This window comes from Danio rerio, chromosome 17, assembly GCF_049306965.1.
Source record: "Danio rerio strain Tuebingen ecotype United States chromosome 17, GRCz12tu, whole genome shotgun sequence".
NCBI classification, from domain to species: Eukaryota; Metazoa; Chordata; class Actinopteri; order Cypriniformes; family Danionidae; genus Danio; species Danio rerio.
In genome coordinates, this window is record NC_133192.1 from 4,047,501 (window position 1) to 4,060,000 (window position 12,500).

The window sequence follows — 12,500 nt, forward strand, 5'->3', positions numbered from 1 at the left end:
TGATGGCCTTTCATGCCGTTCAGCCCTAAAATCTTAAAATGTGAGCAAAATCTGCTGTTTTGTCATCATTTTAGACATCACGCTATAGATTCATTCAAATACTTGCAACGGTTTCTGCTTATCAGCTACAGATGTATGCAGAAATGTCGAAAGAAAGTAGTTCCTCATACAAAAGGGCTTGATTTGATTTTCTTTTTTATAAACATGAATGTGCCTTTGAATTATTATTGAACTCAATATCACACTCGTAGCAGTGCGATATGTCTGTATATCGTCATTTTCGCCAAACTTTGCTCTCTGATATGTGGAACTTTATGCAGGGCATAATTTTTAATGTAGTTTTCTGCACAAATTGCGATGTAAAAGATTGTTGTAATTTAAAGAATCATTAATGAGAACATTGATTAACAGACTTGCTTCAGGTTAATACTTTAATATTTGATGTTGTACATTTCATTGTGGAAAAGAAAATGGATTTTTCACTTAGCAACTGAATATTGAATCTGAAATGATTAATAATGCAGATATGAATGCGCAGGTCGATATTAAGGCAATGTCTGAATACACTGTATGATGAATATATTATATTCAACAGTCAGGGATGAGATTTCTCAGACCTCTCTTTGAAAACAATGGGAAATAGTCATATATTTAAAATGCACAAACATAAACACCTTCACAGAAAAGTTCAATATATCACCCCACATATCCTAAAACTGCTGTAACCTTCACAAAACAATACCAAACAAGAAGATCAGCAAATAAATGTTCAATGTTAATAAACAGGTAAAAGCACTGATTCCATAGTGCCTGAAATAGCTTAGCATGTTTACATCCGCTGTACAAACAACATCAAATTTTTCAAGAACGTATTAAAATGCATCATGACAAAATCCATCATAAATCTCTCAGGTCTAATAATACACTTAGTTGGTAACACTTTACTTGAAGAGGGTGTGTCATGAACATTTATAATGTGAATGAAATTTTACGAAGCAATCTTACGGCAATTCGTAACTTTTTGATTTAGTGGCTAATTTGTACGAATTTGTACGATCTAATTCGTACAATTTAGTATGATTTGTTTATCACCCAATGACGGTTAGGGGTGGGGTTGGGTGCCACGCCTCCTTTTTAAAATCGTACATTTTCATATGACTCAACTCGTACGAATTCGTACAAATTAGTCAATAAACTGACGAAACGTAAAATACTTACGTTTCCTTGTGAGATCAGGCTGGATTTTATACATGCTTATGTTATTAAGCGTCATTTGATCGAGCCGTTATGTCATTTTAAATGCACATTTGTCATCATTTGACATAATTGTTTTTGTTTTTGTCAGGGTCATGACCACTTGACGTTATCAAGACAACATAACTTGTCATAAATCTGTCATGAACATGATTGTCATGAATAAGGTTAGGTATCGTTTGGGGATTATTTCGATACTGGTGCTACTTTTAAAGCTCTCGATTTACTGGTCAATCTACGTTCCTACGTTCTCTCACCTATGGTCATGAGCTTTAGGTCATGACTGAAAGGGCAAGGTCTCGGATACAAGCGGCTGAAATGAGTTTCCTTCATAGTGTGGCAGGGCATATATATATATATATATATATATATATATATATATGCCCTGCCACACTATATATATATATATATATATATATATATATATATATATATATATATATATATATATATATATATGGTCGCTGCTGCGAGCCTCAGCTGGGTCAGTTGGTGTTTCTGTGTGAAGTTTGCATGTTCTCCCTGGGTTAACTCCAGGTGCTCTGGTTTTCCCCACAGTCCAAAGACATGTAGTACAGGTGAATTGGGTAGGCTAAATTGTCCATTTGTGTGTGTGTGTGAATGTATGTGTGGATGTTTCCCAGAGATGGGTTGCAGCTGGAAGGGCTTCCGCTGCGTAAAAGTGTGCTGGATAAGTTGGCGGTTCATTCCGCTGTGGCGACCTCGGATTAATAAAGGGACTAGACCGAAAAAAAAATTGAATGAATGAATGAATTTCATAACTGCACACTCTTAACAATTTTTGTAAATTATACAGCGTTTTACTGTAATATGAACTGTGTTTTACTGTAGGACAGTTATGCAATGTTACTTGCAATGTGAAAATCACTGTATATTTTACAGTAAAAATATACAGGGCTGTAAATACATATACAGCAAGACCAATTTGAGCCGTAATTGATTTACAGTAAGTTACTGCGAGCTGCAGCCATTAAGTTACTGTAGATTCATAGATTCATGTTAGAATCATGCGTAAAATCTCCTTCACATGTATTATTATAAAGGTTTCATGACAGTCTTACGAACACCCCATCATCTAAAGTGTTAGCATATTTTTAATACTGTAAACAGCAAAGTTTTAAGGAAACCTGAAACATGGAGAACATGTCTCCTGAAAAACTTGAACTCTCATAGTCAAGTAAGTAGAGTAAGAAATCGCTATACTGTAGGTTTGCTATTAAAAACAGCTATTCGGATCAGAACTGAGCCATGCATAAAAATGGTCCCGTTTCTCCGGATCGCAGGCGGAAATGAGTAAATAGCGTGCATATTTACAAGTTATGAAGTTCCCCACGGACTCATCTGTGTTTGAAGGGAATCTGCTGTCCGTGTTTCTGCATTTGAGCGCATGTTTCTGTGGGTCCCTGGTGGATCGGCCTGCTTTTTTAATGCCAGGATCATCACGAAGTTCAGATTTGCATCACAGAGTCGTGTAAATGTACACAAAGATGATGACCAGTAGGTTGAGGATGGTCCCGATGATTCCCAGCATAGCCAGAATGGATTCCTCTTTGCTTTCCTTGTCTTGAATGCCCTTTTCCTCATCACTCAGAGCAGTGTTTACCATTTTTCTGGGAGAAGTCTGAAGTTTTCCTCTCACGCCAGTCTGGAAAACACACATAAGCTAGTCATAAGTGTACAGTGGAAGGGGGAGGTCTGCAGCAAATATGCTTAGCTAATAACTTAGGATGTTAGTAAATAAAAATAATAGAAATAAATATATAATTTTGCTATTACTTTATTTAATTAATTAATTAATTTATTTATTTAATTTGTTGTTGCCAATCTGCAGCAAACATGTTTAAAAATAACTAGGCATGTTAGTAAATAAGAAATAATAATACACTTAAAAAAAAGTTCTATGCATGTATTTATTTTATTTTGTTATACATTTTTCTTTCATTTATTTATTCATTTATTTATTTATTTATTTATTTGTTTATTTTTGTCAGTCTGCAGCATATATGTTAAAAATAACTTGGAATCTTAGTAAATAATGTATAAAGTTAATAAATAATGTATACAATTAAAATCAAATTGTTGCATGTATTTAATTATTTTATTTTATTATACAGTTTCTATTCTTTATTTATTTTTGCATTTATTTGTTGTTTAAAATGTTTTTTTACATGTTTAAAAATAACTTGGGATGCAAGTAAACAAAAAAGAAGTAATAATACATTAACACAAAAATTTAAATAAATAATAATAATAATATAAAATTGTTGCATGCATTAAATATTTTATTTTATTATACATCTTTGTATTTTTTAGTTTATTTATTTATTTGTATAAATTTGTTGTTGTCTATCTGCAGCAAACATGTTTAAAATAACCTGGGATTTTGCTAAACTAAAAAAATACATATTAGGATGGGGGTTTGGGGTGGTTTGTATAGAGAAATGCAATGTTTTTAAATATGTTTACATAAAAACATTGCATTTCTACAATAAAACACTAATAAATAATCAAATTAGAAACTAAATTAAACCTATAAAACATGTTTTAGGACCGTTTTAAATGTAGTTTAGTTTATTGCAAATATAAATAATTATATACATGTTTAAAAATAATTTGGGATGTTAATAAATAATAATACACTTTTAAAAATAAATAAAATTAAAATTTTCTATGCATGCATTTGTTTTATCTTGTTATACATTTTTCTATCATCTATTTATTTGTTTATTTATTTATTTTATTTGTTGTTGTCAGTCTGCAGCAAACATGTTAAAAATAACTTGGAATCTTAGTAAATAAGGTATAAAGTTAGTAAATAATGTATGCAATAAAAATAAAATTGTTGCATGCATTTAATTATTTTATTTTATTAAACAGTTTCTATTATTTATTTATTTTTGTATTAATTTGTTGCTGTCATGTTTAAAAATAACTTGGGATGTTAGTAACCAAAAAACAAGTAATAATACACACATTAACACAAAAAAATACAAATAAATAATTATAAAATACTCTGCTCAGTTATAATTTTTATCTAAAGTAAAATAGCTGAACAAACTTATAAGGCTGAAAAAACTTTTTAGGAGAAAATTTCAGATGGCATTTAGGTTTTTGCATCTGAACTCTTTATTTATTTATTTATTTATTTATTTATTTATTTATTTATTTATTTATATGAATGTGTTTTGTAGTCAGTATGCAGCAAACATGTTTAAAAATAAATTGGGATGTTAGTAAATAATTTATAATGTTAGTTTAAAAATAAATGTGTAAAAATAAACATTTTGCTGTATTTAATTATTTTGTTTCTTTATATATTTTTCGATTATTTAGTTTATTTTTGTATGACTGTCAATCTGCAGAAAACATATTTAAAATTTACTTGGGATGTTAGTAAATAAAAAATAAATAATAATACATTTCTAAAAATAAATACAATACATAATAATGTATTTATTTATTTTAATTTACATTTTTCTTTTCTTTAATTATTTATTTGTATTATTTTGTTGTTGTCGGTCTACAGCAAACATGTTTAAAAATAACTTTGGATGTTAGTAAATACAATAAAGTTTAATAAATAAATGATTTGTATGATTTTTTGTCAATCTGATTAAAAATAGCTTGGGTTGTTAGTAAATGTAATTAAATATTGGTGTAGGGGTTTGGGATGGTTTATATAGAGAAATGCAATGTTTTTTTTAAAAAAATAGGTTTACATATTTAAAAATAACATTTCTGTAAAAAAGACACAATCAAATTAAAAACTGCATATAATTAAACCTATAAAACATGTTTTAGAACCATTTGAAATGAAGTTTAGTTTATTGCAAATATATAATAGTACAAATATATATAATTAATAATAACAGTGTCTAAATGTAAGTCACTGCAGTGTTTCTCTGCTCAGTTTTGCTGGTTTTCCTTAAGCTTTTACAGGCTGATGATTTATTAAGGGAAATGAAAGAGATTTTTCATCAAAAATATATTCATTTCTATCGTCCCCTGAATAAAACATAATGAGCCGCTGAGAAATGTGCTTCTAGTCAGGAGGAAGATGTATGCACATGCATTTAGTGTTGCTGACCGTGTATAGCATTTATGCTTTCCTATAATTAATGCATAAATGTTACAGATATCGCAAGCAGAAACCTGGTAACATAATTAAATATATACAATTAAATAACAAAAATGCTGCCGTGTTTCTTGGTTATTTATAATGCAGTGGACAATATATAGTTGAAGTCAGAATTATTAGCCCCCCTTTGATTTTTTTTCTTTTTAAAATATTTCCCAAATGATGTTTAACAGAGCAAAGAAATTTTTACAGTATGTCTGATAATATTTTTTTCTTCTGGAGAAAGTCTTATTTGTTTTATTTCAGCTAGAATAAAAGCAGTTTTTAATTTTTTTTAAACCATTTAAAGGTCAAGATCATTAGCCCCCTTAAACAATATTTGTTTTAGATTTTCTACAGAACAAACCATCGTTATACAAAGACTTGTCTAATTACTCTAACTTGCTTTAAAGCCTTTAAATACGCCGAATACTAGTATCTTAAAGAATATCTAGTCAAATATTATTTACTCTCATCATGGCAAAGATAAAATAAATCAGTTATTAGAAATGTGTTATTAAAAATATTATGTTTAGAAATGTGCTGAAAAAAATCTCCAATAAAAAGAAGTTGAAGGAAAAAATATACAGTGGGGGCTAATAATTCTGACATCAACTGTGTGTGTGCTGTATAACATGCATCTGGCTCTAATAGAGAGTCCTAAACTGGGCTTTCCCCAAACCCAGTCCTCGCCTTTTTTTTTTTACACTAGATGTGCTCTCATGCATGAAGGCAACTGCTCAGCTCTGATAGAAGACATGTTTGAGCGTCAGACGTGCCAGAATATGAGTCTGGAAACAGCTTCACTAGAGAGAGCAGCTGCGGCCGGCTCACAAACAGTGGCCAGTGTCCAAAACCACTTCAGCAACGGCCAGCTGGGACGAAACCACAGTGAGCCGGCCACACTGTCAAAAACATCCATAAATGATCAGTTTTCTCTATTTTGTGATGTATTTATTTATTTTTCCCTGTTTATTTCTGCTTTAGAACTGAATTTTGGGATCTGGATCCTTCTTCCAACAACTTTAAACCTTGAGAAGTTGGAAAAAGTGACTTTTATGAACATGTTTAATAGTCTGCAGTGCTGTATTGTCTGATTGGTGTTGTATATTACGCTACAGAAACCTTGTAATAAACTGCAGTATACCTTCTGCTCTTTTACGAACTTATCTATCTAGATATTATTTGTTATGCATTCTATTATTTACAAATATGTCAATAAAACTCACTTTGTTAAACTGCACAGTTGATTTTTCATCATTAAAAGTGGACAGAGCAGAGATCAACATCCCATAATGCCGTTCACAACTGCAAATAAACACTTGTGAATCACTAAATATGGAAACTGTTCACGAACAGATATTTTTTACAGTGCAGACATCGCTCAGGAGCATTGCTCGCTTTCCATCAGCTTATTCTCTGTTTATTAGAAGTCGCCACGGTGGAATGAACCTGTAATTACCTTGGCAATTTGTTTTATACAGCAGCCTTCCAGGCACACTGTGCTGGGAAACACACACACACACACACATGCACACACTCTCTCCAATTTACACACATCTAGTTTATCCAGTTCACCTATATTTCATGTCTAGCCAGGACTTGAACCAATGACCTTGCCATGAGGCAACAATGCTAACCACTTAGCCACCATGCCACCCACTCAGCAGCATCCCGGCTGCTAGGTCTCTGCAACTCTCACATGGTCGCCCACTGAAGCTAAGCAGGGCTGTGCCTGGTCAGTACCTGGATGGGTGACCACGTGGCCTTGCTGCTGAAGTGGTGTTTGTGAGGCCAGCAGGGGGCGTTCAACCTATATTCCTAATGCCCCAGTATATTGATGGGGACTCTATATGAGTCTGAATGAGAAGTCAAGATGAAGTTGTGACTCCATTTTGATGATGTCCTTGGAACAAGAGTATCCTTGCCAAATTTGCACACTGGCCTCTGTCCATCATGGCCTCCTAATCATCCCCATAGCATAAATGTCTTCATCACTCTGTCTCCTCTCCACCAATCAGCTGGTGTGCGGTCTGACGCAATATGGCAGCCATCACGTCATCCAGGCGGATGCTGCACACTGGTGATGGATGAGGAGATTCCCCCCATTGTGTAAAGCGCTTTGAGTGCCCAGAAAAGTGTTATATACATGTAAGGTATTATTATTATTATTATTATTGTTGATGTTGTTGTTGTTGTTGTTGTTATTACTATTATTATTAACTCTAGAGGTCTATCAGTCATTTAAGGTCGGGCTATCAGTCATTTAGGGTGGGTCTATCAGTCATTTAGGGTGGATCTATCAGTCATTTAGGGCGGGTCTATCAGTCATTTAAGGTCGGGCTATCAGTCATTTAGGGTGGGTCTATCAGTCATTTAGGGTGGATCTATCAGTCATTTAGGGTGGGTCTATCAGTCATTTAGGGCGGGTCTATCAGTCATTTAGGGTGGATCTATCAGTCATTTAGGGCGGGTCTATCAGTAATTTAGGGTGGATCTATCAGTCATTTAGGGCGGGTCTATCAGTCATTTAGGGTGGGGTTATCAGTCATTTAGGGCGGGTCTATCAGTCATTTAGGGTGGGTCTATTAGTTATTTAGGGTGGGGCTATCATTCATTTAGGGCGGGTCTATCAGTCATTTAGGGCGGGTCTATCAGTCATTTAGGGTGGGGTTATCAGTCATTTAGGGCGGGTCTATCAGTCATTTAGGGCGGGTCTATTAGTTATTTAGGGTGGGGCTATCATTCATTTAGGGCGGGTCTATCAGTCATTTAGGGCGGGTCTATCAGTCATTTAGGGTGGATCTATCAGTAATTTAGGGCGGGTCTATCAGTCATTTAAGGTGGGTCTATCAGTCATTTAGGGTGGGGCTATCAGTCATTTAGGGTGGGTCTATCAGTCATTTAGGGCGGGTCTATAAGTCATTTAGGGTGGGTCTATCAGTCATTTAGGGTGGGTCTATCAGTCATTTAGGGTGGATCTATCAGTCATTTAGGGTGGATCTATCAGTCATTTAGGGCGGGTCTATCAGTCATTTAGGGTGGATCTATCAGTCATTTAGGGCGGGTCTATCAGTCATTTAAGGTGGGTCTATCAGTCATTTAGGGTGGGGCTATCAGTCATTTAGGGCGGGTCTATCAGTCATTTAGGGCAAGTCTATCAGTCATTTAGGGCAAGTCTATCAGTCATTTAGGGCGGGTCTATCAGTAATTTAGGGTGGGGCTATCAGTCATTTAGGGCGGGTCTATCAGTTATTTAGGGTGGGGCTATCAGTCATTTAGGGCGGGTCTATCAGTCATTTAGGGTGGTCTTATCAGTCATTTAGGGCGGGTCTATCAGTCATTTAGGGCGGTCTACCAGTCATTTAGGGTGGTCTTATCAGTCATTTAGGGCGGGTCTATCAGTCATTTAGGGCGGTCTACCAGTCATTTAGGGTGGGTCTATCAGTCATTTAGGGCGGGTCTATCAGTCATTTAGGGTGGTCTTATCAGTCATTTAGGGCGGGTCTATCAGTCATTTAGGGCGGTCTACCAGTCATTTAGGGTGGGTCTATCAGTCATTTAGGGCGGGTCTATAAGTCATTTAGGGTGGGTCTATCAGTCATTTAGGGTGGGTCTATCAGTCATTTAGGGTGGATCTATCAGTCATTTAGGGTGGGTCTATCAGTCATTTAGGGCGGTCTACCAGTCATTTAGGGTGGGTCTATCAGTCATTTAGGGCGGGTCTATCAGTCATTTAGGGTGGGTCTATCAGTAATTTAGGGTGGTCTTATCAGTCATTTAGGGCGGGTCTATCAGTCATTTAGGGCGGTCTACCAGTCATTTAGGGTGGGTCTATCAGTCATTTAGGGCGGGTCTATAAGTCATTTAGGGTGGGTCTATCAGTCATTTAGGGTGGATCTATCAGTCATTTAGGGTGGATCTATCAGTAATTTAGGGTGGGTCTATCAGTCATTTAGGGCGGGTCTATCAGTCATTTAGGTCAAGTCTATCAGTCATTTATGGTGGGTGTTTCAGTCATGTTGAATGGGGCTATCAATCCTTTTGGTCGAATCTATCAGTCATTTAGGTCAGGTATATCAGTCATTTAGGGTCGGTTTATCAGTCATTTAAGGTCGGGCTATCAGTTCCTTAGGTCAGGTCTATCAGTGGGTTAGTACGGGGTTATTAGTCCTTCAGGAAGGGGCTATTACTTCCTTAGGTCAGAACTATCAGTCATTTAGGGCGGGTCTATCAGTCCTTTAAGGGTGTCACACACTGGATGTGCTGCTCAGCGCCGTGATACGGTGCGCAAATGACAGTTGAAAGTATCGCACACCAGACACGCACATTCGCATGCTATTTAAAGTGAAACTAATAAGATGGCGCTCTGTGGCATGTCAGAAATATGAACAGTGTCTCGAGTTGTGCCTGGTCGCCGCTGACTTTCGGCGCCAGTGTGTGTACCCTGATAGAAACCTACGTTTAGGATTTAGAAATGCATGGCGCAGTGTGGCACAACGCTGCACGTCACCGAGCAACGCTTTTGGTGTGCGACCTGCTTTAGGGTGGGTCTATCAGTCAATTAGGGCAGGGCTAACAGTAATTTAGGGCATGGCTATCAGTCATTTAGGGTGAGTATATCTGTCAATTAGGGCGGGGCTATCAGCCATTTAGGGTGGGTCTTTCAGTCAATTTGGGAGGGGCTATCAGTAATTTAGGGCGGGGCTATCAGTTATTTAGGGCAGGGCTATAAGTCCTTTGGGTCAGGTCTATCCTTATTTTAGGGCAGGGTTATCAGTCTTTTAGGGCAGGGCTATTTGTCCTTTAGGGCGGGGCTATCAGTAATTTCGGGCCGGGCTATCAGTTAATTAGGTCAGGTCTATCAGTCATTTAGGGCAGGGCTATCAGTCTGTTCGGGCGGGCTATCAGTGCATGTTTTTGTGGAAGGCAATTTTTTTAATTAATATGATAAGATATTGTCTGCAAAATATAGTTCCCCGTTCACATCATCATCAGAGTCTGAAAACATTCTGCACCAGAAGGTGCTATCGGTGATTCTGAGAGCAAACCGTCCTACATATTTTCTCATTTAAAAAACCTTTTCTACTGGACGTTACCATATGAAAAAAGGACAAACTTAACGTCCATCTCATGCTGACAATAAAAATAAAGCCTAGCCGTATGTACATTTGAAGGGTGAATGCAAATACTCTTTATTTTAGGGCTTCAAACCCAAGAAGTGCTGACAGATGTTGCGAAACGCTCAACAAACACAGTGAAACCGCTTTGAGGAAATCAAAGCTACACTTTGTGTGTGACAACCCTGAATGCCTCTGCCAGTGAAATGAATGCAAAACTCAAATGCTACTGTGAACTGTTTTGCAACAAAGAGCCAATCATAAAAGGTCTGAGTGCCTGCATGCCTCTTTAAACATTCATGTGCACAGAAACTTCAGCTTCAGCATCTGAGAGACACGCTCCTGTGTTTGACTTTCTGTTTTTTTTTTTTTTTATTCTTGTTTTTGTAGTGCTTAAGAAGCCCTCATTATATCACTATATTTTTCTTATGTGACTTTGTTTTTCTATGGGAAATTTGGTAAGACTTTATTTTAAGTTACAACTCATGCTGTTGGGTGGCACGGTGGCTCAGTGGTTAGCACTGTCACCTCACAGCAATAAGGTTGCTATATATATATATATATATATATATATATATATATATATATATATATATATATATATATATATATATATATATTTATATTTATATTTACAGTTAAAGTCTGAATTATTAGCCCCCCTTTGAATTTATTTTTCTTTTTTAAATATTTTCCAAATGCTGTTTAACAGAGCAAGGAAATTTTCACAGAATGTCTGATAATAGTTTTTCTTCTGGAGAAAGTCTTATTTGATTTATTTCAGTTGGAATAAAAGCAGTTTTATTTTTTTATAGACGTTTTATGGACAATATTATTAGCCCCTTTAAGCAATATTTGTTTTGGATAGTTTACAGAACAAACCACTGTTATACAATACCTTGCCTAATTCCCCTAACCTGCCTAGTTAACCTAATTAACCTAGTTAAGCCTTTAAATGTCACTTTAAGGTGTATAGAAGTGTCTTGAAAAATATCTAGTAAAATATTATTTACTGTCATCATGACAAAGAGAAAATAAATCAGTTTTTAGAAATATTATGTTAAGAGATTTGTTGAAGCAATCTGCTCTCCGTTAAACAAAAATGGGGGGGGGGGGGGGTATTAAATAATAATTATTTATTAATTCTGACTTCATCTGTGTGTGTGTGTGTGTGTGTGTGTGTGTGTGTGTGTGTGTGTGTGTGTGTGTGTGTTTATATATATATACACAAACACAAACACACAAATATACATACCCGTGTTTAATACACCCGTCCCCACCAATGTCAAGTGCAAACCTAAACCTATGTCCTTGTAAATAAGCTACTTGTCACCGACTCGGTCCCAGTCATTCCCCCCGCTGGCCAGCATCACCGGACTATTGACATTACGTCATCCATTTACACTGATAGCAGACACACCTGACACGCATCCAGCAATCACCCTCCACACACATATAAGCAGCACACACACACTGCTTCATTACGAAGTCTTGTTTTGCCCCGGCTAACACTACTGAGCGTTCTCATACTTGCCTGCTTTCCCGTTGTGATCTTGCTTTGTTTACTGACCCAGTCCTGCCTGCCGCCTGCCTTGTACTTCAGCTTGAACCTCGACTTTGATCCTAGCCGCCTGCCTTTGAACTCAAGCCTGCTTACCGACTCTGATACTAGCCGCCTGCCTCTGACCCATGCCTGCATACTCATCCTGTGTTTACCTACCTCCAACCCAACGACTATTGACTACTGTGTTTGATGTGAGTTTATGCACGCACAACATCTGTGTGCTATTTATTAAACTGTGTTTAATAAAAATACTGCAAATGGATCCCTCTGTGTTAGCCCTTCGTTACACCACTAACCCAAAGGAAAATTAATGAATGGATTTATGCTGTTAACAAACCATTAACTAAGGCTATTAGCTCAATAAACTTCTAATTAGCATCTAATTAATATTTTGTAATGCAAAAGTGGGGGTTAGGTTTTTGGG

The 12,500-nt window shown here is 36.0% G+C and overlaps 1 protein-coding gene and 1 long non-coding RNA gene across 5 annotated transcripts in view; one reads left to right on the top strand and one right to left on the bottom strand.

Annotated features, from left to right (window-relative positions):
- Positions 1-12,500, top strand: part of LOC141378498 (uncharacterized) — a 282,672-nt gene that overhangs the window by 236,061 nt on the left and 34,111 nt on the right. The window contains exons 3-4 of one of the 3 annotated variants that reach the window (XR_012393180.1): positions 6,105-6,283; positions 6,380-6,634. The exons of the other annotated variants lie outside the window; for them this stretch is intronic. This is a non-coding gene — a long non-coding RNA (uncharacterized lncRNA). Of the gene's footprint in view, positions 1-6,104; positions 6,284-6,379; positions 6,635-12,500 lie in introns of those variants that run through there. 3 annotated transcript variants of the gene reach the window in all.
- The window catches only part of tunar (TCL1 upstream neural differentiation-associated RNA), a 30,465-nt gene continuing 20,212 nt past the window's right edge, over positions 2,248-12,500 (bottom strand). For both annotated transcript variants that reach the window (NM_001416148.1, XM_073926908.1), the window contains one exon: positions 2,248-2,920. In NM_001416148.1, coding sequence (NP_001403077.1) covers positions 2,735-2,920 — 186 coding nt within the window. In that variant the 3' untranslated portion in view covers positions 2,248-2,734. The remainder of the gene's footprint in view (positions 2,921-12,500) is intronic.